A 26,592-nucleotide genomic window follows, 5' to 3' on the forward strand; every position below is an offset into this window, starting at 1 on the left:
AAATGCTGACCAGTTCGGTTGGCATTTTACAAAAACGGGAAAGTATACGGTGAAGTCTGGTTATCACTTGGCCCGTCAGGAAGTTCCTCGGACTTTTCAGGCTTCTGGATGTGGTCCAGAGATTACTTCCCTACTGGCTAGTGTTTGGAGGGTTCCATGTTCACCAAAAATTCAACATTTTATGTGGCAGGTCTTATCAGGGTGTATCCCGGTTGCGGCGAATTTGGCACGGCGGGGCATTGCGTGCGATCCGGGATGTGTTCGGTGTGGTGCTGAGGAGGAAACAATAAATCATGCCATTTTTGTTTGTCCTCCAGCTCGCCAGGTTTGGGCTCTAGCACATGTACCGGTGGGGCCGAACTCTTTCCCCACAGAGTCCGTGTTTGCAAATGTTGATCATTTTTTGGGTCAAAATAATCCAACATCTCAGGTTTCAACGTTTCCCTGGCTTATGTGGTATATTTGGAAAGCTCGGAATGCACGGGTCTATGAAAATATTGACGAGCGGCCCGAGGAAATTGTTTTGGTCGCGGAAGGTGAGGCTATGACATGGCAACATGCGCAGGTGGAGGGTGATATTATGGATTTGACCTCAGCCGTAAACGCACCAGAGCCCGGTCAGAGGAGGCCCGCCGTAAATCTTCCAACATCTTTTACAGGGTATCGCTGTTTAGTAGATGGATCTTGGAAACCGAGTGACCCGCTTGCTGGTGCAGGATGGGTTTGTTCATCGGTCCAGGACCCAACGCTGATAAAAGGAGCTACTAATTTTCGACGAAGTTTCTCTCCCTTGCATGCTGAAGTAGAAGCTTTCATTTGGGCAATGCGGTGTATGATCGGACATGACTTCAGAGATGTGGCGTTCTACACAGACTGTTCAGACTTGGTGAAGATGGTGTCTTCTCCTTCGGACTGGCCAGCTTTCTCGGCGTACCTAGACGACATCAAGGTAGACAGGACAGAATTCTTGACTTTCTCCGTATCTTTTATTTCTAGAAACGCAAATGTAAGTGCGGACTCTCTGGCACGCCAAGCGCGTACCTCTCCGCATCATGTTTTGTATGTAAACAATTTTCCACCAAATTGGCTCGTTTGAGCTAATCTTTTGTTGACAAAAAAAAAAATTTATGTAAATGATATTTTAGTTTCTAAGTGTATGTATTTATATAATTACTATTTAGTATTTTTCATAAATTTATGTATAAGATTAAGTTTGAGACAAAATATTTCATTTATAATGGGCTATATTTTGATTCCAAAAAATATTGGGTTTGGGCCCGATAAGGCCTTCTGTTTATTTTTTATTTTTCTGTTTACTAAAACAGTGAAAGAATAAAATTTGTTTTATTTCGGAAATGTAAAAATAGAAAGAACAAACAACAACATCCTCTTTTTTTCGATTGTCTTAACTCATCTCTCTCTATCTTCTTCCTCTGTCGATTCATCTTCAGTTGATACTAAAATTTCTCTTAATCTCAATTTCCGTCATGTAACTCTCCATGGATCTGTTATAGCAACCTGATGAAAAAGCGAAAAAACGAAAAAGAAAAGATGCTTTCGGGATACTTATGATGGAGATGCACATGCAAAGATTGGGTTCAGCCGGAGAATTTTTGATTTTGTTAATTCCTTCTACAAATCGATCATGTGGGTAAGCTGATTTTAAAATCTTTCTTAATTATGTTTAATTACACGATGTGCAGCATCTAACAGCTGTACAATTCGACCCCAATCTATTTTTGTTCATACTCTCCAATTCTAGTTGGTTAATTTAGAGGCTTTGTTATATTATAGATGATAAATTTGATTCTAATTTCCACTGTTATTAACAAATTGCTGATATTTTGTTGTTTATTTCATGGATTTAGAGAAAACCGCTTTGTGATATCACAATCATACGAACGGTACCTTTTCTCGTATTCAAGATAATCTGTAGCAATATACAAAGTTAATTGCAAGGACTTAATATCTTTGTTTCGAATCCAGGGAGGTTATTGACTGTAACATAGATTAATAACAAAAAGATAAGTACATTGGACATTGGTTAATTTATAATAGCTATAAGTTATTACTTATGTGAATTGAAATGCTGACTACGGTTGTTGTATGTTTGTAGGTTAGCTGCTAAACATCAAGTAATTACACTTTACAAAAGGATGAGAAGATTCATCATGAATGACAGAACTCATATCTAAAGTTAGTTTTAAAAGGTATGTTTTCTGGAACCCCAACTGATTCAATCTAATGTCGTCTGGTTGTCTATGTAATATGTAATTACTATTTATTGTGTGTGTTTATAATGATAGATAACTATGAATAAGTTAATTATATTAAAATTTTATTCAAGATGGATAAGTAAAAACAAAAACATTGACATCCTGAAACAATTAGAAGCAGCATACTAACAAAGGTATCTTTGTTTCGAATCCAGGGGGTTACTGATTGCAAAAGAGATAAATAACAATCAGATAAGTACTTTGGAAATTGGTTAATTTACAATAGCTATAAGTTATTGCTTATGTGAATTGAAATGCTGACTACAGTTGTTGTATTCTAGTAGGTTAGCTGCTAAATATCAAGTAATTACAATTTACAAAAGGGTGAGAAGATTCATAATGATTGATAGAACTCATATATAAAAGGTATGTTTTCTGGAACCCCAACTTATTCAATCTAATGTGGTTTGGTTGTCCATCTAATGTGTAACTACTATCTATGATGTGTGTTTATAATGATAGAGAACTTTGAATAAGTAAAAACAAAAACATTGACATCGTAAAACATTTAGAAGCAGCATACCTTCTTCCTTTCAAACTTGATTAATTCCTCGTTCCATGAAAAATATTGAGAAATTTCCTTGAAAGTAAGATGTCTAGCCTCCAGAGCCGTCCCTAAGTTAATAAAGGCCACAATCAAATTAAAATAAAAGGGCTGTTTTGCTATTAGTCAGAATCGAACTCATGAACTCATTCCCACTAACAAAAACAAATGCCACTAGACTAAACACATTTTTTGGAAAATAAGGCCGAAAGTTATATATAAAATACACAGCAGAAAATAAGGCCACAAGCTCATGCTTCATGGGCTTGGCCTTTGGGCCGGCTCTGCTAACCTCTAAACAATTAACATTCAAATCAAACCAAGCCCTAAAAACTGTATCTTGATTGATTTTCATTTTTTCCTCTTCGAATTTAGCAGAGATCACTAATAAATAAAGAAGTAAAAAAGTTTAAATTGTTTTTTTCCATAGTGTTTTTTATGAATCAACGGCGGGTCTATATATCTATTTATACTATTATAGTTATTACGGTTCCAGTATCAAGATGTAGAAATCTCTTTAAAACTGTTTGCGGATATATAGAGATTGAAACATAAATCAAATATTAACACTTACCTACAAATTCTTTTTTAGAGATTTTCTAAACACGTAATTGAAAACCATTTAAAGTAGGTAAATATTTTCTAAGATTCAGAAATATTCTCACAAGCAATCCTTAAATCTAAAGATTCTGAAAAATTTCCTTGAACACAACATTCATTGTTTGCGATTTGGGCTCCCCTTCTTTATCTACGATAAGCACTTTCAAGCCCTTCTTTGACGTGACCCTTGACAACGCCACATATAGCTTTCCATGAGAAAACACAGGTCGAGGAAGAAACAATCCAACTTCTTCTAGTGATTGTCCTTGACTCTTGTTTATAGTCATTGCAAAAGCCACCGCTAATGGAAATTGTCTTCTCCTCATCCTAAAAGGCAACTTAGTGTCTGATGGTTTTATTAAGACCTTTGGAATCAAAAATTTGTCTCCAACTCTATCCCTAGTAATTACGCAAGCTTCTAAAACATTATTCCCCATTTGAGTAATCTCCAATCTAGTACCATTGCATAAACCAACTTAGTGTCTGATGCTTTGATCTAGATGATTCTCGCATACTGCAGGATACACAATTGTACTACCAGATGAGTAAGAACATTGGTGATAATGAATTCACACACGATACAGACTAAAATATATCAGGTAAACAGCAAAGAATTCTTACCTATATTTTTTGCATTAAAACTGTTTCCTGTTGGACAGATTGATTCTTCTAGCATAACATGAGTTAATTTAGTTAAGTCTGTAAACAGCCTCCCAAAAATCCCTTTCACATTAACACAATTAGCTTTTGCTTGAGTAGTAGAATACTTCCTTCTAATTTGTCGATTTCCATGATCAAATCCATGTCCTGACTTATCTCTCTTGTTACTCATGCTTCACTTGTTTAGTTTTCGTGAAATTGGTGCTTTTAAAAATAGTTATAAGAAATCTCTAGGTGAATGAGATATTATTTCCATTATAAACGCTAGTTAGCAATACTAATATAGCATGACCGTAATTGAAGGATTAATTTCCTACTATAAAAATTAAATGTGTCCATTTAGATCTTTAATCCATTGTTTCAAAGATTATACTTTTTTGATTCTAGTTTTTCATTCGAATAGGTTAATCTAGTATGCACAAATTCCAAAATCTATGGAATTATAAATAGAGATAATTGATAGGCATATGGGAAATTTGTTTTTGAGATAATATTTTTAATTTAAATTGACCTGGCATTCTTTAATACTTTGCAAGGTATGTTCTCACTTAATAATATAAACCTATTTTAGATTTTTTGAAGATAACTTTTAAACCAAAAACAACTCAGAGGTTGTTAATTTTTAAAACGAATTAATGTTTGCCTTGCAATTCAATATTTTTAGTATTATAAACAAATCTATTTGTGCTTATATGTATACAATAACTACCTCAACCCAATCTCTATTAATTTGATTTTTAAAATAAATTCTAATAAGAATTTTACTTAGATAGTGAGTCAACAAACTAATTTTAATAAGAAAGTAATCTCTATGAAATAATTTATTAAGTTGAAAGGTCTTTTAAAATTTTTGGACTTCTTTGAATATATAAGTTTGAACTTTTTTAATTTATGTTATACATTGAGATATAACAATTATCCATCAGTGAATATTATTCACCTTATATTGGTTTTTTTTGTCGAGTCCAATTAGAAAAGTTGAAAATAATAGGTTACCTAAATTAAATAAACCAAATTTTTAATCAAACTGGAATTTTATTAAGTTGTAAGACCAACAACAACAAAGAAAAACCAACTGCAATTATTATTCTTGATGGATTCCAAACAATAGGATCCTTTATTTAGTGCTTAAACTCAAATAAAAACTTTGAATAACAACGACCAAATTCCAGTTCATTCTCTCACTTCTTCTTGGTAGTATCCCCATTGCCTCCATCTACCCTCCCTGCAGTAGTCGTCTTTGCTTGTGCCATAATCTCTGCCTTTGTGAGCTTCTCCTGTTTTATGTTGACAACCTTGATGTGATCCAAACAAAGTTTCTTTGTGGCAGAAGCATAATCTAGAGAAACCTCTGAATCACCGGTTGACCGCTTAGAAGACGGAGTAGTAGAGTCAGAGGCGTCTTCACTACTTGTAAGTAGTAGGGTTATCTAAAAACACAGTCGAGATTCAATAATATGAATTTTACAAATCTATATTATAAGATAATGTTAAATTATCATACCTGGTCATCAGTGCTCTCATCAGTTTGATTATTTCCACTATGAGACAGGTCTGTCACATCATCAACAATAGTACCATCCTTGCAAAGTACTTTTGAAACCTTGTAGGTATCCTTCTCATTCCATAAGTTGTCATATTCAATGCTTACCAGAAACTGGTAAGTTTTTCCAACCAAACTCTTGATAGCTGGTGGCAAATTTTCTGGATCTTCAATCTATATAGAAGAAAGTTTTCGATTTAATACTAAAAATATTTATCACATTTTACACAGCTAAAGAGTCAATTGTTTAAGTAAAGACATATTACCTCATCAAAGGGTCCTTCAATTAGACTATAAGCGGTACAACCAACAATTTCAGCAGCTGGGCTATCGAAAAGCATTAGTTTCATCTGTCATGTTTGATCCATCACATTGACATGTGTTTTGAACCTAATAGATTGATGTATTAGAGTGATAATCGTATAAATATTAGGGATATGAGGAGTTTGGTTTATTACCTTGATAACACATTAGTCACTTGGGCGTGGCAAGTATCACACTGCCACTTTTGTTTCTTTGTAACAGATGCATTTCCATTAGTAGTAGAATTCACCTTGGAAACCTTCTTATTACACTTTTTACATGCAATGTAGTACCACGCCCAGTCACAGTCTATGGTGTAAATAGTACATACCAGCCTAACCTTACCAACCTACCATCAATCAAATAACTTTACTTATATACTACACACATGACATTTAAAAGCGTAGATTAATTTAGTACACAATGAACATAGTAATACCTCAATTGCTTCCAAGATATCTTGGATGGTCCCATTCGCATATTGATGGTAGAATTCTCCAGTATTTGCTAACTGCAGCTCACGTTTTGGTTTGCTCTCAAGTAAAGTGAGAGCAAGACCATCATTTGGCAACCTAGATTGACAATTGGGTTAAGTTATTAATTTATCAAAACTGTATAAGTACTAAATAAATTCAAAATAATAACTTGTACTTACTTATTCTTGAACTCGACAATCTGACCATACTGTGGATTAATGGTGAGCTGTGATGCGTTAAAAGCATTTGCTATCGTCCTTACATCTACGATAGTAGTTCAAGCATATTTAGTCAAAACTTGATAAAGGAAATGATCCCCACAATTAGTATAGTTTCATTTATGCATAGTTTCGTACCATTGTAGATTTTGATTTTAGCAAATCTCAGAAGACAAATCACCATTTCAACATCGCCGTCTTGACATGCAGCGAAGATTTGATCAGCATATGATCCCCACAAAGTACATGTTAACCTTACATCACTGTGTTGAAAGCATAACAAAAGTTTTATCTTGTTAAAAAATTTCAATTAAAGAATACATATAATTACAATATTTTTAAAAATACTTTATACCTCTCATCCTTGAGTTCAACATCAATCTTGTTTGTTGGCTTGTTGTTAACATCTATTGTCTCCAGCGCACCAACATTAACCACTTTACCAACAATGTCTGTGTAAACACATAAACGGATTTGTAAGAAGACACATCAACGTCTGTAGAGATATTTAAAATACATAAGTTATTCATACGATTACCTATTAGGAAGTTTGGGTTGAGGTTCCCGGATAGTACAAAATCAAATCGGGAAAGAGATAGGTATGGCTCATCAGACTGAGGATCTATCCTCGCCACAACGGTTTGAGTCATGAAACTCATCTTGTATCGATGAGCAGTTGGTTTGAATTGACTTTCGGCAAAATTCAACGCGAAATTTTCAACTGTTCTCCATTCTCCTTGAGTGATCTTGCTCTCGAACTGATTGATCAGATTCTTTTTCACGGTAGCATGAATCTTTGTACCCTGAAAATGACATTGCTGTTAAACTACTACTATTAACTTGAATATTAATATGATTTTGTATATAATAATAGTAGTTATGTGTACATACCTGAGTATCAGCGAGTACCATGTCAAATGATTTACCAAATTGTGTTGGATCTGTTCTCCATGTATGAAGGACACGGACTTGCACTTTCCAAGTAGTTTTGAAAGGCTTGACATCTCGGAGAAAAGCGTAAGAAGCAGCCATTGCAAGGTAAGTTTCTTAGTTTTGACTCGACAATTGCTGAAATGGTGATGATTTAACCCTATGTGGTGATGAGCTATTTATAGGTGAGTCGTGTATATTTGAGCATAATGCAAGCATAAAATCTTTGATTCTTTTTCCAGAAACACTTTAATCGAATATTATGGATTGAGTGATTGAGGTAATGGTTGTGGTGATTAAGCTGTGAAGATTTTCTGTATAAATTTTGAGATTTTGATTGAGCGATGATTCAGGTAATTGTTTCTCGTGATTAAGTTCTGAAGATTTTCTGATTGATTTCGGATATGTGTAGATTAATTTCTGATTGATTGAGCGATGATTTCGAATATGTGTTCAGCAAATAATAGGAAAGGCTTTTTTAATATTTCGTACAGATATTGGATTCGAAGCCCATCAATTACATACATACCGGGTTAAAATAGAAAGGACGCGGATCCTGTTTATAAACGGGTCGGTTAATTTTTGACAAAATTACCCTTTCAATTTCAATTAAGACTCTCCTTTATGCTTAATTGAAGGGTATTCTCGGAAATTTTGAGCAATTTTCTAATTTGTACTTCTCTTTTATATATATAGAGATGTAAAAATCTAATACGGGTCAAAAACATAATAATAAAAAACAATCTATGTATGTATTCCCAAATTCAACAAAGTTGGTGGCCTCTTGTATATCTCGCCCGGTGTAAAAGGTGAATGCTTATTCGACTTTCTTCGTTAAATATTCCTTCTTCTTAATATATATATATATATATATATATATATATATATTTTAATGTAGTCTTTTTAGATTTTACATTATTTACTTCAATTTGATTTTCAAATAAGAAATCTGTGATGATTTAAAATAAAGTTTTGTAATATTTTTGAAGTTAAGGAAACGAAACTATTTTTGGAAAAAAATTCTTATGTTGTAGTATTTTTAGTTTCTATTTATATGTATGAATTATGTAAGTCTCATATGTCATTGTGCTTATCATTTTCAAATTTTTATTTCTATTATGTCAAATAAACCTCTTTTTTTCTTCAGTTTCTCTATTTTTATTGGGTTGGTTATAAACTCATTGCAATGGTGGATATATTTTTTCTAAGTTTTTTTTTAGTAAACAATTTTAATGGTTGAAGAAACTATGAAACAATTTTAGTGGTTAAAGGAACTATGTCAAAGTGAAAGCAAAGGGACATAAAATTGGTTCAGTTTGTTCATAAATGCATTTTATAGGTGGTGATAAAGAGTATACTTGAACAGTAAATTTTTTTTTTTTGGTGTATGAATACATTCTTTGTGGTAAAACTTAGAGTTAAATTGTATCTGGATGTTAATAAGATGACGCTTTGACGAGTTGTTTGCATGTAAAATATTCTATGAATAAATTGTGCAGTGTTTTTGAAATTTGGCAATAATGATATTCATAATGATGAATGTTTATGTGTGGTACACCCAAATTCTCCTTTTGTGTGTGGCTGGCTGTTCAGGATCGACTTTCCACTGGGGCTCGAATGGTTGTGTGGAATGGTGGGGCTTCAGGGACATGTGGTTTTTGTAACTCTACTTTAGAAACACGCAATCATCTTTTCTTCTCCTGCTCTTTTGTATATGGCGTGTGGTCAGCTCTTGCTAAGGCTTTGTTTAAGGCTAGCTATACCACTGATTGGTCTACCTTAATTGTTCATATCTCTCATCCTCAACTTCCCCGTGTAGAGGGTTTTCTTCTCAGGTTTGTCTTTCAAGTGGTGGTGTATACCGTTTGGCGAGAACGTAATGGAAGAAGACATGGCGATTCACCTTATTCTGGTGCAAACTTGGTTGGATGGTTTAATAGATAAGTTCGGCATCAGCTCGTAGCTATTGGTCGTTTGGAAGATTGTCATCATGACGAGGCTTTCCAAGTGTGGCTACAATCTCGTCTTTTGTTTCATTCTAAGGTCTATTTCAACTGTTTAAATTCAGTCCTAATTACTCTGCAAACATTGCACTAGTTGTACCATCATATTTTTTCTTTTGAATATAATTTAACATTAAATTTTAAAAAATGATGAATGTTTGACAAAACTTTGGTTGCTGATAATTTAATTTTAGATTATTTTAATAATTTATATAATAAATTGAAAACATAAAAGTATAAATTAGTGTATTAATGTAAAAATGAAGAAAAAACAAATTTCATCTACGGGAATATGATTTTTTCCCTAACTACAAATATTTATATATCTTTACTTCCGAAAAATAGTTTTTATTTATAGAGAAATATTAATATATTATTTTATTTATTTTTATTTGACAATTTAAAACCCGCATGATTTCTCTCAATTCGAAAATCCAGGATGTGCGGGTCCTAATCTAGTCATTATAAATTTATAAAACTAGAGAAATATAGGATTTTTAATTTTATAAAATTCGGTGATTCTTTTTCTGTTTTGTTTTGTGTTGCTAAATCATAATATACTAGGTACTAATCCACGGAAAACCGCGGGCTGAACTTTTTTTTAAATGAAAATTTGCAATAATTTACTAGATTTTAACCCGCGGTACACCGCGACACACCGCTGCATAATATTTTTATAATAAAAAATAAATTTATAAATTTTAAAAAGTTGTATTTGTTTGTTAATTTTATTTATTTTGTTTAGTTTTTAAGATTGTATAATTGTATTTTGATTGTTAATTCTAAAATTCGACCATATGTATACAGCAGACATGACGGGACAATTATTTAGTTTTATTTATAATAATGTTATATTTTTGCCGTATCGATTTTTTTATGGTCATAAATTTTTAAATTTTTAGTAGTTTTTAGATTTAACTCGTGAAAGAATTATATCTGTAAAAGTTATTATGCAGTATACCGCATATTAAATTATATTATAAATACTCCAAATTATTAGATTTCACCCCTGAAATAATTATTTTTACATTTTTATCTGCATATTAATAACCATTAAAGATTTTAATGTTCATATCAAACAATATAGTTATTATTGAATATTAGAGTTTTTAAAGGAAACAAAATATTATATAGATATTTTTGGCATATGTTATTAAGTGTAATCAATTTTTAAATATATAAATTGTTTTAGGAAATTATAAACCAAGTTGTATAGACATTTTAGGAATCTACAATTTTGTAAATAAGTATAATTTAAAGGGTAGAATACCAAATGTACTTCAAAAATGTTAATATAGATTTTGTTATTATATTATTTATTGGGTCTGATTGGTAACGTATAGAAAGGTGTACAAAAAAGTTGTAAGCTGGAGCTGTAAGCTTTTACGGAATAGTGCAAAGCTGTAAGAATAAGCTGTAAATAAAAACTGTACAAAAAAGTTGAGTGTAAAGTTTTTGGTAAAGCTTTTGTGATTTGTAAATATTAAAACTGTATATTTGTATAGCTTTTTAAAGCTGTTACCAATCAAACCCATTAATTTTTAAAATCTAAGCTGGTAAAAGGAACTGATATAGATTTATTCGATTAGATTTTTAATAAAACTTTTAACCCGGTTAAAAAATGTTGATAGAATTTGTAGCTGTAGATTTTATTCGATTAGATTTTTAAAATCTTAACTGTTAATTTTTTAATAATATTTTTTCTTTTCAAATATAAATTAGTTTAGATTCGAAAGATTTTATTTACTTTTGTAGATTTATTTAATTTACTTTTGTAGATTTAATTTAATTTGATATGTCAACTATTTTTTCTTATTATTAATAATTAATAAAAGTTAATTAATTAATTAAGTTTTTCTAATGGCAAGTAAATGTAATTTTTTTGGTTAGTTTTATATTTGTACTTCCTGATTAATATAGTACGATGATGTATCACGGAAATAACAGAATTATAACCATGATGATATCCCACGCGTCTCTATAAAATAACGATTAGGTTAATATCAAAATCATTTTTTCCTCTCCAAACCAGCCAAAACAAAAAAGAGAGAGAACGAATATAGGAATGGCTTTCCAAACCAATTCTTACAACGAGTACCCAATTCCACCGTCCTCTGACGCTCCTCCTCCTACTCGTCTTAGTTGGTTGTCACGACCAATAGTGACTATGCCGGCAAGTAATGATCGTAAACCCACTTGCACGGAAACTACAGTTTGCCTTTCACCATGTTGCGGCGCAATATTCACCATCCTCGCTGTAATGGTATATATGTTATACTTCGTCGACAATGCTCTCTGCGACGCCAAATTCTCAATCCAATCAATCTCCGTCTCTCCCTCCTCCTCTACGTGGCATATTGATTTTCTCGTCAAAAACCCTAGCTCTAGGTATATTGAGTAGCTAGTAGTCTAAACGAATATTATATATCTATTTAATTTGTTCCCATAGTTTCATTTTTTTTCATACATATGAATCTAATGCTCGAAGCCATGGCTTCTTCTGTTCATGGTCTATCAGGTTTTCTATCTACTACGAAGGCGATGAAACTGCCGTGAGTCTCGGCCCCTTAACCGCTGCCGTTTTAAATACTTCTCACGAACGTAAGTCCCCAAGTCACACGGCTTTCTCAGTGGATTTTGTTGCGGAGGGTAGCCCAAACGATGTCGTTTCCGAACAATTAGATATCAAATTAAGGGCTAAGCATAAGAGTTTCCGAGACGACTTTGATAACCCTGGACATGTTGAGATAAGGTGTGATAATCTAACCCGAAGCCATGAGAAAGTGGAGAAGATTCATTGTCACTCTTCTTTCATGAAATTGAAGATTTTGCAAGGAAGTCCTTATAACAATTAGGCCTTTTCATCATACAGTATTCTTGTTTTTGTTTTCTGTGTTATTTGCTCAAGATCTTTTTTTTTTCTATATAACATTTGATTTCATTAATGTTTACATATTTATCAAAGAGAAGTGTATTAAAAAAGGATAGTGGATTTATAATTAATTATTTTGAGAATTTAATCATCGAATTTAAGATGATTTATAATTATATTGCGATATACGGTTATTGCCATGATCATGGATGATTTGTATGATGATTCAACGGAATTATTTTTTCTTTCGTTAGTCTTTGTGTCGTCGGTTCACACTTCACAATATAGTATGTCTCCGGAGTCCGGATACTAATAGAGAGTTCCTAATCTCCGCGATGACTTTGTCACCAATGTATACTGATTTCTGTGGGTTTGTTTCGAGTAATGTAGATAAACAAGGCTTCTCATAGAAATCCCTTAGATTGAGCCAAAAAAAAAAAAAAAAAATTATATTCTGTAGATTTGCTTTTGAATCAAAATACAGTATATAAATAAAGTATCTTAAGTAACATATATATATTTTAGGAAAAATTGAAGGCTAAATATAAAAGAAAAGGGATTAGAATATTATCCTACTATATATATAAATATAAATAACCTGTTATTTTTTTCGTTAGAACGTGTTAGAACCTCCATAATGACAAGATCTCATTGTACCTCTTGTGGCCTCATCCACGAAGCCGGCCAATGTAACCAGCAAATTGCAGCCACACCAGTCGACGCGCCCATGGATATTACTCCACTTTGTTGCTGCACTTGTTATTTTTTTATAATTGTTTCCTTGATCCTTTCTGTTGGTGCGGGAATTGGCACCCCCGACATATGGATCACGACCCGTTAAAGAACCGGCTATCTAAACCAGGAATTCGACCTAGGAATGGACTTCATCCCTGAAAGCCCAACAACGTTAAGAAGCCCATGGATGAGGTGGCGAATTGGCACTTCAGCTCGCCCTGCGGCAGACCTAGCGAGAAAGGAAAGACTTTCCTTATTAATTCGCCTGTAGTTAGGAAAGTCAATATATTCGATATATTCGATATATTTGAGTATATTGAGTAGATCTTTGAATACCTATAAATAGAGGGCAATCCTCTCATTGTAAGATCATCGAATCATTAATACAAAACCCTAAATTCTTCTTTGTTCTTGAGCAAAACCTAGCTTGTTCCTCAAGAGATTTCATTTCTTCCTTTCTTGCTTACTTTGATCGAAATCTTCAAAGAGATTGTTACTGAATTTGTTTCCCTTCTAAACAAATTCATTGTGAGAAACCTCAGTTTCTACAATTGGCGCTAGAAGGAGGGGACCTAAGTTCTACAAAACACTTCTCTTCTAGATCTCATCAAAAGCAAGAGCCAACACCATGTCTTCAATCCTCAACAACGGTGCCAACGCAACTGCCCCACGACAAGACGACCCAACCAACCGAGAGATCAACTCTCAGGACGTCGCCGCGGATCCACCTGTCGCCGCACCCACCACGCGCGTCTACGTGCAGACGGGTATCCGCCGAACTTCGGCCAACCTAGCAGATGAGTCCGCAACACTTGCCGACGGGGTGGAGGAAGTTGAGATACCCCGCCAGGGGGATCAAGAGGCCGACGAGGCGCCACCAGTCAATGGAACTGTCGATGGACAGAGATCGCCTGCGCGAGTCGCCCAACCATCCCAGTTCTTCACAATGGACGACCTCCGTCACGTGTTCGGGACGGTATCCAGGGACCTCTTCCAGGCTATCTCCGCAACAAATCAACGGCTGGACGCGATGGGACACAGCGCACCCCCGCCACGTCAACAGAACGAGGCACCACCACATGAGGTTCGGAGGAACGATCCTCTAAACCGCCGCCTGTTCAGCGACCCGCCGTCTTCGACTTTCCGATTCCCAAACCAGCACGTACCATCCGTACTGGCATCAGGGACGCAGCCTCAGCTGGGGCAATCCTCTCAGAGAAATCCGGCCACACCCTCCTGCCCCGAGCTGGAGGAAATGGACCTCAGGATCAAAGCTATGGGGTCCCTCCTCCACCGAGCTGTGAGCTCAGCACCTGAGATCGACAGAATGTTCGAGGCAACGCAGCGATCTCCATTCACTCAGCGCATCTTGGGAACATACGTCCCAAACGTAAAGATAAGGGTTCCAACTTACGATGGAACGAAGGATCCAATGCAGCACTTGACCTCGTTCATGGCTACCATCGCAAAAGCTAGGTTCACCGAGGAGCAGAAGGACGCCGGCCAATGCCAACTGTTCGTCGACAGTTTGATCGGGAACGCTCTAATATGGTTTTCCCATATCCCTCCGGGCACTATCGACTGTTTCGAACAACTGTCGACAGCCTTCCTGCGAAATTATCGGGTGTTCATAGAATGCAACGCTTCCAGCGCCGAACTATGGGAAATAGTCCAAGAGCCTGACGAACCCCTGCGAAGGTACCTCACCCGATTCAAGGAAAAATACGCCACCATAACGGTCGCTGAGGACGTCGCAATCGCTGCTTTCAGGAAAGGACTCATTCCCGGATCCCGACTGCACGTAGATCTCAATATCAGGGAAGCCACTGACCTGGACGAAGCCCTTCACCGAGGATCTCGCGTCGCTTATGTGAAGGAAGACGAAGAGAAGCGAGCTAACAAGCTCCCTCCTCCTCGCCCGGCCGTGGCCAAAGAAAAAAATCGGGAAACCTATCAGGAACCTCGGAAGCATCACGACCAGAGGGATCCCAAGCGCGGAGTAGTCAACGCGATATCCGAGGACGAAGGACATAACACCACTTCTCCCGATGCACAAGAGGAGCTGTACTGCGATTTTCATATGTTCGGCGGCCATTCAACAGCCGAGTGTAAGCACCTGTCCAATTATTTATACGAGAAGTACCTGTCCGGTGAAATCAAAGCTGTCTATCAGCCAAAAGCTTCTCGCGGCGGCCGCGGTGGCAGAGGTCGAGGAGGAAGGTTCGGGTGATCTAACCCGGGCCGAGGCCAGAAGGGCGCCAATCAATCCAATAACGCGCCAGATACTCCGCAACAGCCACCCCCCACCGAGCAGCAGGCGCCGTTGCCAGGGACAGTGGAAGTTCCCCAAACACCGGCCAAGCGTCAAAAAGGACAGCAGAGCGATCAAACAGCACCTCGGGGTCGTATATCTATGATCATCGGCCAGACCGACGAATGCCCGGACTCTGTACGAGCCCTGAAAAAGTGAGCACGTCAGGTCTTTAACGTCCAGGCGATTTCCGAAGATGAAGCGCTAAGCTCAGACCCCATCGCGTTCACCGCAGAGGACGCCAAGGGGATCCACCATCCTCATAACGACCCCCTAGTGGTGGAAGTCAGAATGGGCGAATTTGACGTAGAACGCGTCTTAGTGGATACCGGTAGCACGGTTAACGTCCTGTTCTCGCAAACACTGGAAAAAATGGGCGTCACGCCAGAACAAATCAAACCAGGGGGGAGAACGCTGACCGGGTACGACGGCGTCGCCAAAACATCAATGGGCGACATGAAACTACAAGTCCAAGCCGGTGGCGTAGCGCGTAAAACCAAGTTCGTGGTCATAGACGCCCCACCAATCTACAACGCCCCACCAATCTACAACGCCACCTTGGATCTACTCTATGCAGGCAGTTCCTTCCACCTACCATCTTTGCCTGAAATTCCCAACGGCTGCGGGAATTTATACATTGTATGGCGATCAGAAGATGGCTAGGAACTGCTCCGTCCTCGAGGAAAAGCAAAGACGGAAGGACGACGCATAGCAATTACAGGGCGAGGATCACACAGTGGATCCTCACAAACCAGAGCGAGATCGGCTGAAGGCCACAGGATGCCGGATCGTACAAGTCAACATCGACGAAGTAGACCCCTCCCGGACTGTCGGAATCAGGGCTGAGCTCGACAAAAAATTCGAGACCGAGCTGGTGGCATTTCTGAAATCGCGATCCTCAACGTTCGCCTGGTCCACTAAAGATATGGTAGGCATCGATCCGTCGGTCACATGCCATAAACTGAATATCGATCCCACCTTCAAACCAGTTCGGCAGAAACGACGACGTCTCGGTGCCGATCGAGCAAAAGTAGTGCAGGACGAAGTCGAGCGACTTTTGAAGGCCGATCAGATAATGGAAGTACAATACCCCGACTGGCTGGCCAATCCGGTGGTGGTCAAGAAAAAGAACGGCAAATGGCGAGTATGCGTTGACTTCACCGACCTCAATAAGGCATGTCCCAAGGACTGCTTCCCGTTACCTCATATCGACCGACTCGTGGAGGCCACGGCAGGCAACCAACTCCTCTCGTTCATGGACGCGTTCTCCAGTTATAACCAGATCGCAATGAACCCAGCCGATCGCGAGAAAACCGCGTTCATCACGGATAGAGGAACCTACTGCTACAAGGTGATGCCATTCGGTCTGAAAAACGCAGGGGCGACCTACTAACGCCTGGTCAACACGATGTTCGCCGACCTGTTAGGGAAAACGATGGAATTCTACATTGACGACCTGCTGGTCAAATCCCTTATAGCAGACCAACACGTTCAGCACCTCGCCGAATGCTTCGACATCCTAGACCGATTCCAGATGAAGCTAAATCCCACCAAGTGCACTTTCGGGGTTACCTCGGGGGAATTCTTGGGATATATCGTCACAGAACGCGGAATCGAGGCGAACCCGAAACAGATCGAAGCGGTCCTGGGACTCCCATCACCAACCAACAAACGAGAGGTACAACGCTTAACGGGCCGAGTTGCCGCGCTGAACCGTTTCATCGCCCGATCGACAGACAAATGTCTCCCATTTTATCAACTCCTTCGGGGCAACAAAGACTTTCACTGGGACGACGCCTGCGAAGCTGCCTTCGGACAGCTAAAGCAGTACCTGACCAATCAGCCGGTGCTCGTAAAGCCTGAGGAGGGAGAAACACTATACCTCTACGTCTCCGTCTCCAGCTCGGCGGTAAGCGGAGTGCTAGTCCGAGACGACCGCGGTGATCAGCGACCAATATTTTACACAAGCAAGGCTCTCAACGACGCGGAGACACGCTACCCAACCTTGGAAAAACTCGCTCTCGCCTTGATCGTCGCCGCTCGGAAGCTACGACCTTACTTCCAGTCGCACTCCATTGTCGTGTTAACCGACTAGCCGCTCCGAACGATCCTTCACAGCCCCCTTTAGTCCGGGCGAATTGTGAAGTGGGCAATCGAGCTAAGCGAGTACGATAATCGAATATCGTTCTCGCCTGAGCTTAAAGTCACAAGTCCTAGCAGACTTTATCACCGAGCTATCCCCGGACCTCGAAGAGATCATACCAAAGGAAGAACACTGGACTTTGTTTACCGACGGCTCCTCTTCCAACAAAGGATCTAGCATCGGGATTATACTCCGATCTCCAACGGGCGAAGTCCTCGAGCAAGCTATAAAACTCGGCTTCAAGGCATCGAACAACGAGTCTGAATACGAAGCCGCCCTCGCTGGACTGCGACTAGCTCAAGGTCTGGGAGTAACTAGCATCCGAGTGTTCTCCGACTCCCAGCTAGTGGTTAGCCAGTTTAGTGGGGAGTACGGTGCTAAAAACGGGCGCATGGAGGCATATCGCCAGTTACTCCGGACCCTCTCCACACAGTTCGCCTCGTTCGAGTTAATCAAAGTCCCGAGGAGCGAAAACGCTTCAGCAGACGCTCTCGCCACCCTGGCAAATTGTTCCGACCCAAGTCTACGTCGGACGATCCCGATCGAATGTATCGAGGCTCCCAGCATCGACCACTCCGAAATGGCATACGCCATCAGTAACACCGCGGACCCAATGGAAGTTGATCCACCCATCCAGGAGCCCGTGGAAATGATACCACCACCAGACGATTGGCAGCTCGAAATAAAGAAATACATCGAGGATGGCAAGGTCCCAGAGGATTGCTGGCAAGCTCGCCGTCTGAAGGCTCGATGCGCACACTACGCCATGATGGGGGACATCCTATTCCGATGCAGTTCGTCCGGAGTCCTTCTCACTTGCGTCGATCGGGAGGAAGCAGAACGAATAATGATGGAGGTCCACAAAGGCGATGGCGGAAACCACTCCGGGGGCGTGCACTTGCAAGGATGGTCACTACTGGCCAACCATGGTCGCCGATTGCGAGGCATTTTCGGCGAAATGCGAGCCTTGCCAACGCCACGGACAGATGAAACATGTACCCCCCAAGCTGCTAAACACCGTTACTGCACCGTACCCCTTTATGCGTTGGGCGATGGATCTCGTCGGCCCATTACCTCCATCGAGGTCAAAGAAGTTCCTCTTGGTCCTGACCGATTATTTCACCAAGTGGGTGGAAGCAGAATCATTCAACAAGATACAATCGCTGGACGTCACCAACTTCATCTGGAAAAACATTATCTGTCGCCATGGGCTCCCTTACGAAATCGTCACCGACAACGGGACACAGTTCACCTCAATGATCACCAGACGCTTCTTAGGTAAATGGGGAATATGCTTGAGCACTTCGACCCCTCGATATCCTCAGGGAAACGGCCAAGCCGAGGCGACCAACAAAACCATCATAGACGGGCTGCAAAAGCGTCTCGGACTCAAGAAAGGGGCGTGGGCAGATCAACTCGACGGCGTGCTTTGGTCCTACCGGACTACCCCTCGCAGAGCCATGGGGCTATCCCCATTTGCGTTAGCATACAGCATCGAAGCTCTGGCTCCAGCCGAGGCTGGAGTGCCTACATTGCGCCGCGCCATGCTAGTCAACGATTCCGAGCTCAACGACAACATGATGCTAGATAACATTGACTTCGCCGAAGAGCTGCGCGATCAAGCTCTCATCCGTATCCAGAATTACCAAAATGCCGCATCCAAATACTATAACAAAGTCGTTCGCCAGCGCAGGTTTAACGAGGGCGACCTGGTATTACGTGAGGTGTACGAGAATACAAAGGAGGTCAACGCTGGCAAGCTCGGCGCTCGCTGGGAAGGGCCGTATCTCATCTCCAAAGTAATTCGCCCAGGAGTGTACGAGCTCCTGACCATGGAAGGCAAGCAAATCAAAAATTCTTGGAATGCGGCTCACCTCAAACGTTACTATTACTAGACCATTTTCTTAAAAATTCGGTTGTGAGAGTATGCACACTACGAACTACGACTGGCTTGATCCCGGATCTCGGGTACGTAGGCAGCCCTCGGTTTCTTTCACGAGATTTTGAGGGCACAGCTAGAAAAAATAATAAGATTCCTTTTTTTTTTTTTCCTAAAAGAACTTGTTATTTCATTTCATTTCTGCCATCTCGCCACATACAAAGAGTGTTCGACATCGGCATATCGCCTAAGAAAGATGAAGCATAAAAACAAAAACAAAAAAAAAGGGGAACTACAAGCGATAACAAGGTGACGATCTAATGCTGCGGTAGGTCTCCAGCCTCGGGAAGCAGATGCGAAGTATGACCTCCCTCCTGTGATCTCAACCTCCTCGGCGATTCACAGGCGCAGAGCTCGAAAGGTCAGACTCCAACGGCTCCTCGACAGCTACACCTTCCAGATATGCTCGCCAGTGTTGACATTCCCGCCTCAGCCCTTCTAGCCGACCTGCTGGCATTTCCACCCCCCTGTCCGCCATTTCCTCCAGGAACGCGCATGGACCCTCCACGGTGTGACTCTCCCGAAAATAACGATCCGTGGCCTCCAAGTGGAGGATGTACTGGCGTAACCTCTCTATTCGGCCCCTGTAGATCAGAATTTCCGCAACATCCAGATTCTCCGATTCGCCCAGCGGCTCGTAATCGCTCCCAGGCAGGTCGGGCAACAAGGTCCGGACGACCTCCCCCTCACATCGATCACGATCGGTGAGTAGCCGGGTCATGCGCCAGCTCGCCAGGTAGAAGCCTCCGGCAATGAGCTCGTCGAGAACCACGATGGTTCCTTCCAAACGGCAGAGCTGGCAGACGAGATCGCGTTTCAGACGAAACGCTTTGATATACGAACTCATCCGCTGACAACGAGCTCGGTAGATGCGAATCTCTCTTTGCGAAGGATCCTCCTCATTATCCACGGCGAGTTCGTGGGATGGAGGCGAAATAGCCTCTTCTATGGTAAGGGCGATATTCGAAGCTTCCGGGTCGAATCCGCTGACCTCGGCAGCAGTCAGCTCCCGAGCTCGCCTTAACCATGCAGATCGTGTCGTGGTAGGCATACTTTGCAGCTGATCTTTCTGAAGTTTGGATGAGAGATGCTCAGCAAGCCTTCTCTTCCCCTATTTATAGGGGGGAAAGGGGGAGATAAATGCTGCGTCCCGAAAATCTTGCACCAATCAGATCGTGGGAAGATGCGCGCTGCGTCCCGAGACTCTTCCACCAATTAATTTACATTGTGAAACCGCGTCTGTATTTAATGCAGCGGTTACGCCTCGGGAATGAGCAAAAAAAAAAAAAAAAAAAAAAAAAAAGACTACTACGTCTACCCAGTTCGGAACCGAACTACTCGACACCTCGGCCAGGTGCTCGACCTACTCTCCAGCGGGAGATAAATTGGACCCAGAGAATTCCGTTGGAATTGTTTCGATTCTAAGTCTCCAATGCGAGATACATTGGGCCCAGAGAATTCTTTCAGAATTGTCTCGATAAACTCCTTGACGAGAGATAAAACCGAACTCAGAGAATTCTTTTGAATTGTTTCGTAAGTCCCAGATCGGACGAATGTAAGCTGAACCCAGAGTTATAAATTTCGCTTTTCCGTTTTCCGAAATGGGGCACAGAGAGTAAGCCGAGGCATCATACCTCGCCCCTCGTTCACAAAATACATTTACGTTTGGGGTAAACTACCCCCACAAAGGGTTATTCAGTGTAGGCCGAGAGACGTCTCGCCTCGTTCGAATTTCCAATTAAAAAAAAAAAAAAAAAAAGCTTTATTGCAAGGCTGAATTATCTGAACAGGATAAATTCGACAAGAAATTAAGAAACTACGTATAAAGGCTCAGATCGCCAAAGTATGTCATCCGTCAAGGTCGAGTCCGGCGGCGATCTTCCTAGTATCAGCTTTAAGACGCTTTTGCATGGGCCATAGGAGTTGAAGTCCCGTTTTCTCCCAATAAGCAGGATGCGACTCCAATGCCCTGATCTTCTGCTCGGCCTCGTCCATACGAGCAACGGCTTTTCCTCTTTTCGCCCTTAAGGAGCTGATCTCGGCATCTAGTGCCGCCAGACGATCATCGATTTCGTTCTTCTTCATGCGTTGGTAATACAGCTTGTGGCATTGTTCGCGATGCACGGATTCGATCTACGCACAAGGTCATCGGTCAATAAATAGTTGCTATAATAACATCGCACGGACAAAGCTAGGGTTTATTACCTGGTGAACGAAGGCATGAGCAGCGGCAGCCTCAATATTGTTGGCGCGATTACTCACGTAAAACGTCCTCACCTTGGAAGGCATGAATTCACCACTCAAAGAAAAACTTGGTTCGTCGGGAGTCGAGTTCTCTGACCGGTAGCACTCATTGCAGTAATCGATCAAGCACTGCGGCATGTCCGCCACCCTGTCCAGACCATTCTCGATCCAGAACCTTGGGTGAGATTCAAGGCGCTTAAGTTTGAAAAGCAGTTCGTCTCGCGATTGCTCTGTTGCAGCTAATCGCTCGCGGTACTCGGAATGGCGTTCTTCGATACGGGAGAAAAAGGTCTCTAGTTCCAGCCTCTTCTCCGGACTAACACGAAACATTAACATCCAGGGAGCTCGGATATGCGGATAAAACGGCATCCCTCGCTCAATGGCTTCCGAGTTTGAGAGCGTCGGGACGTCGCTCTTAACATCGACCAAGGACGCAGTACTGCCAACAGAGCTCAGCATCTTTGGTTTGTCTCGTCGGAATTACGGTAAAATCAAACATGAAGCGATCATATTTATACTAATTCTGGACGAAACATTTCTAATTTCGATATTGGCAAATTACCATTTTTCACTGGAGGATTTTTTTTTTTTTTTTTTTTTTAAAAAACGGCAATATTCCATGCAGAGCACCAAAGGGAAATTTCCAAAAAGTAGAAGTCGGCCGCAGAGTGGGCAAAAATGTCACAAGGTCTTAAACAAGACAATATAAAAAAAAGGGGAAAACAGGAAATGCTCCTAGGCGACGTTTTCGGGCAGACCGGCCTGGAAGAGTCCGACATTAGAGTCGTGCGGATGGGGAACGGAGTCTGGAGCCGCATCCCCGGATTGAAGTAGTCCGAAGCCGAGCTGGTTTGGAGACATGTCGAGATCGCCTTCCTCGAACTCTACTAGATCTAGCGCTTCCACTTCAGTCTGGGCGACCTCCCGCTTTTCCTTGATTTCGGCAACAAGATTGTCCGGGATGGATGCACCATTCTTCAGAAGGTAGTCCATGACCTGCCCGAATCCGTTCGCTTGGTTGAGAACATCTTCTTTCGGACGGGCCATCTCCTGGTCACGCAGATAGACCTTTACCTTGTCAAGACGGCGCTGCGCTTTCTTCGTGGTACCCTCGACCTTGGCTTGGCGATCTAAGCGAAGTCGTCTCATCTCTGACTCGAATTTCGCCCCAAGATCGTCGAACTGCCTTTTTAGCTCGGTTTTCTCTTCCCCCAGAATTTGTTCCTGTGATTCCAGCTCGGCGACCCTGTTTTCCAGGTTCTTGCAATCCTGTTCTTTGCTCGCAAGAAGACCTTTCAATTCCTTGATCCTCTCGTTCTTCGTCCTATCTGCTTCTCGGAGGTTCTCCAAACACTCCTTTATCTTCTCAAATTCGGCCTCTGCCGAGGCCATCGATTTGACACGCCTATCGTACATAAGAGTAAGCGATGACATATAGGCAGCGGTCTGCACTCCAAGACAAGATAGAATGAGAATCAAGTTTTGCAGTTCAAAAAATAATAATAAGGGAGGCGATGAGATTCGAACCTGAAGGGCAGATTGGGCGGCCAGAACGTACTGATCCCTGAATTCGAGCTTATCGACCGGCGGTAGCATGACCGATGATACCGTAAGTTGCCTGCACAACTCCGCAGCGGCTTCTTTGTTGCACACAAGAGGTGTTTCGCCAAAATAGTCGTAGCAAAATTGGTCAGTTCGACCAGCAGTGCGATGAACTCGGAAGCGGTCGTAGGATTCAAAGCCGGCTTCTTCCGCAGAGCGTTTCCGACCTGTTCCTTGGGCAGAGGCTTTTCCTTTGCCCTTCTCTTTGTTTTGTCCTTCTTGGACTTCTTCTTCTTTGAACCGTTATCTGGTTCAGAGGCATCCTGCACTGAGACGACTTGCTCAGTCGGCGGAGGAAGAGATGAGTCGTTGGGAGCCACGTTTTCATCTTCTTCGTCGGCAGCCGGGAGCTCGCCCTCGTCATCAATGTCGATGAATTCATCCTCCGTCTGCTCTGGCTCGGGGTTGACAGTCGGTTCTTCGTTGCGATCCATGGATTGAAGCATCTCGGCAGCGACAATTGTGGTTGGCGGGACCTCGGAAGTTTGACCCAGTGAGCTTGCAAAACTGGCGAACTGTGTTCTTGCTTTACCCATAGCTGCTTCCACGCGGCGTCGTGAGATTTGAGTCCAGCTGCGATCTGCTACACCGAGGAGAGCGTTCTTGATGCGTTCGAAGCTGGAAGATAACCTCCGAGTTGAATAGGGGCGATCTGCAAAACATATGAAAATACAAAATCAGGTCAGCACGATATTGTCCGATTTAACAGAATAAGGAACGAGATGATACCCGGCGAATCGTTCCATACTCTTCGGCGACCGCATTTTGGGTTTTCAAAAGAGCGGCCGTCAACTCGGACAAAGAAGTAGCAAGCTCTCAGCTTCTTGAAGTTACTGACTTTTTCCCCCGGAAGGAAGTTATGAGCTGGCTTAGCATTAACCATCCATAATTTGCTACCTTGGCTGTTTTTGAAGTTTGTCAACTGCTCGAAGCATTCGACCTTGAGAAACACCTCAGCTTCGGCCGCGCGTGTGAGGGCGGCGACGTAGTTGCAGATACTTCCTGGGGTGAGTTGACATATCGGAATCTTGCAGCGATGGGCGTATTGGGTGAGCAAATTAGGAAGAGGGAAGAATAACCGGCATTGAGAAAAAAATCCCTCGTACAAGCAAATGTACCCGAGAGGCGGACTCCACAGACGTTGGTGCTCTCCGGGAATAATAATGTGAACACCGGAATTGGACAGGCCACAAGAATTCAACAGGTCGCCAACCGATTTAGTAGTACTGGTCGTCTCCTCGCCTCCGATGTCACCTCGGTGGTCTCGAAGAGGTGAGAGGTCATTGATCATGACGTTATCAGGCGCAAGTCGGACCATTTCACCGCCCAGGTTGTCAGGTGGGAGATCGGAAATTGGCATAGCGTTTCCGTGATCTTCGCGATCATCTTCGTCAATCAGAGAAGGGATTGGGATCTCGTTTGATCTGCGCCTTGAGGAGCATTCGGCTTCTTCTGGTCTATTCGGCATATCGCCTCGGACCGATCTGACAACGTTCGGAGGTTCCCTACTGGAGCACTTGCGGATCAACGGTTCACTTGTGGTAGCCGATGAGGACACCATGGCCGAGGTGAATAACAACGCAGATCGCCGAAGAGTGTAGGAAAGTTGGCGAATAACAAAGTAATTAAAGGCAAAGAGAGAGAGAACGAAGTGATTACCTTTTTTGACGAAGCGGCGAAAAGTAAAAACACTCGGCGGATACTAAGTATTTATAGACGGGAGTGGGTGGCAACCCTACGAGGGGTCATAATTGCCTACCGTAACTTACGTGACGCTTCAGCTTCCGAATTGACAGATGCGACGTATCGGACACGTGTCACCCGATTAGAGGAGGGCGAAGCGGCGCGACGATTCCGGAGCGTTTAGATTCGGATCTCTTTACGGATCAAATCGAATATTCTCTTTTAAAGTCCGGTCATTCGAATTAATTTCTGAATGTACCGAACTGCGGGGGGACTAATTGTTGGTGCGAGAATTGGCATCCCCGACATATCGATCACGACCCATTAAAGAACCGGCTATCTAAACCAGGAATTCGACCTAGGAATGGACTTCATCCCTGAAAGCCCAACAACGTTAAGAAGCCCATGGACGAGATGGCGAATTGGCACTTCAGCTCGCCCTGCGGCAGACCTAGCAAGAAAGGAAAGACTTTCCTTATTAATTCGCCTGTAGTTAGGAAAGTCAATATATTCGATATATTCGATATATTTGAGTATATTGAGTAGATCTTGGAATACCTATAAATAGAGGGCAATCCTCTCATTGTAAGATCATCGAATCATTAATACAAAACCCTAAATTCTTCTTTGTTCTTGAGCAAAACCTAGCTTGTTGCTCAAGAGATTTCATTTCTTCCTTTCTTGCTTACTTTGATCGAAATCTTCAAAGAGATTGTTACTGAAATTTGTTTCTTATCTCGTGATTCTAGGGTTGAATAAAATTGGCAGACACAGTTGTTACGTAGAAATTTTTGCCAATTCAGTTTCCGTCTCAAGCGCAAACGCAAACGCGAACGTTTCAGCCGCTGATTGGAGGATCGGTTTCGTTGCTAAGAGTCCAGTCACCGGCTGTAAAGTCTCTATACATACACTCAATTTGCGTTTACTCCGACACGGCCAAGTTATCTCCAAATCATCATCTCCCTTGTCCGGTTATTTCGTCACCGGAGACAAAACAGAAGTTGTTTTCGAGGAGGTGGTTATGCTGGGAGCTAGTGGCGACGTGATTTGGGATTCTCAGGTTGAGGTTATACTTGGTATGAATACAGATGCTACGTATTTAAACGGTTATTTGTTTGCGGCTTGTCCAACTATTCCGGTGAAATTCACGACGGATCGGGAGGGGTATGTCATGGAATCGTTGCTTGGAAATAAGAGACGGTGTGACTATGTATACCATAAAACTCTAGCTTAATTCTTGTGATCTTGAATCTATGATTTCTATTTACGAATCTTGTTGGATATTATTTTAATTTGTTTTATATTATTAGTTCGAAGTGGGATACTATTAAGCATATTGGTTTATATATAATCTACAAGTTTTTCTTTTCTCCCAAAATTGTAATCATGTGTTTTCATATGTTAATGGTAAAGATTATGTGTTCGACTGGTATGTTAGATACGCAGTTGAATAGCACATCAATGTAGTTAAATTATGAAATAGCCGAATAAATCAAGGGCTATATTAATC

The 26,592-nt window shown here is 41.3% G+C and overlaps 3 protein-coding genes across 4 annotated transcripts; 2 read left to right on the plus strand and 1 right to left on the minus strand.

The window, feature by feature from the left end:
• Positions 1 to 6,077: 6,077 nt before the first annotated feature.
• LOC147944672 (replication protein A 70 kDa DNA-binding subunit B-like) lies at positions 6,078 to 7,652 on the minus strand. The gene is made up of 7 exons (XM_087512681.1): positions 7,512 to 7,652; positions 7,159 to 7,423; positions 6,976 to 7,072; positions 6,759 to 6,883; positions 6,582 to 6,666; positions 6,366 to 6,498; positions 6,078 to 6,275 (listed from the first exon to the last, which is right to left on the minus strand). Exons 1-7 carry the CDS (start codon positions 7,650 to 7,652, stop codon positions 6,078 to 6,080), a joined length of 1,044 nt encoding a protein of 347 aa, XP_087368807.1.
• A 3,832-nt stretch (positions 7,653 to 11,484) lies between these two features.
• On the plus strand, positions 11,485 to 12,601 carry LOC104789581 (uncharacterized). 2 transcript variants are annotated; one of them, XM_087452807.1, is made up of 2 exons: positions 11,485 to 11,941; positions 12,072 to 12,601. In XM_087452807.1, the coding sequence occupies exons 1-2, from the start codon at positions 11,619 to 11,621 to the stop codon at positions 12,406 to 12,408; spliced, it is 660 nt and encodes a 219-aa protein (XP_087308933.1). In that variant the 5' UTR covers positions 11,485 to 11,618; the 3' UTR covers positions 12,409 to 12,601. The 2 variants fall into 2 exon arrangements, 1 of the variants encoding a protein (XP_087308933.1); XR_015558539.1 differs by having other exon boundaries at positions 11,695 to 11,816; positions 12,072 to 12,209.
• A 461-nt stretch (positions 12,602 to 13,062) lies between these two features.
• On the plus strand, positions 13,063 to 26,354 carry LOC147944673 (uncharacterized). The gene is made up of 2 exons (XM_087512682.1): positions 13,063 to 13,200; positions 25,792 to 26,354. The coding sequence occupies exons 1-2, from the start codon at positions 13,063 to 13,065 to the stop codon at positions 26,314 to 26,316; spliced, it is 663 nt and encodes a 220-aa protein (XP_087368808.1). The 3' UTR covers positions 26,317 to 26,354.
• The last annotated feature ends 238 nt before the right edge of the window (positions 26,355 to 26,592 follow it).

This window comes from Camelina sativa, chromosome 5, assembly GCF_030686135.1.
Source record: "Camelina sativa cultivar CO46 ecotype springtype chromosome 5, ASM3068613v1".
Taxonomy (NCBI): Eukaryota; Viridiplantae; Streptophyta; class Magnoliopsida; order Brassicales; family Brassicaceae; genus Camelina; species Camelina sativa.

What these genes read in the sequence shown, in the direction of transcription:
- LOC147944672 (XM_087512681.1), bottom strand. Translation starts at nt 7,652, where the DNA reads ATGGCTGCTTCTTACGCTTTTCTCCGAGATGTCAAGCCTTTCAAAACT. An exon ending in TAAAATCAAAATCTACAATG is followed by an intron (nt 6,667 to 6,758) that starts GTACGAAACTAT and finishes CTACTATCGTAG; the next exon opens with ATGTAAGGACGATAGCAAAT. An exon ending in ATATCTTGGAAGCAATTGAG is followed by an intron (nt 6,276 to 6,365) that starts GTATTACTATGT and finishes GATTGATGGTAG; the next exon opens with GTTGGTAAGGTTAGGCTGGT.
- LOC104789581 (XM_087452807.1), top strand. Translation starts at nt 11,619, where the DNA reads ATGGCTTTCCAAACCAATTCTTACAACGAGTACCCAATTCCACCGTCC. An exon ending in GTCAAAAACCCTAGCTCTAG is followed by an intron (nt 11,942 to 12,071) that starts GTATATTGAGTA and finishes ATGGTCTATCAG; the next exon opens with GTTTTCTATCTACTACGAAG.
- LOC147944673 (XM_087512682.1), top strand. Translation starts at nt 13,063, where the DNA reads ATGACAAGATCTCATTGTACCTCTTGTGGCCTCATCCACGAAGCCGGC. An exon ending in CTTGTTATTTTTTTATAATT is followed by an intron (nt 13,201 to 25,791) that starts GTTTCCTTGATC and finishes AAATCTTCAAAG; the next exon opens with AGATTGTTACTGAAATTTGT.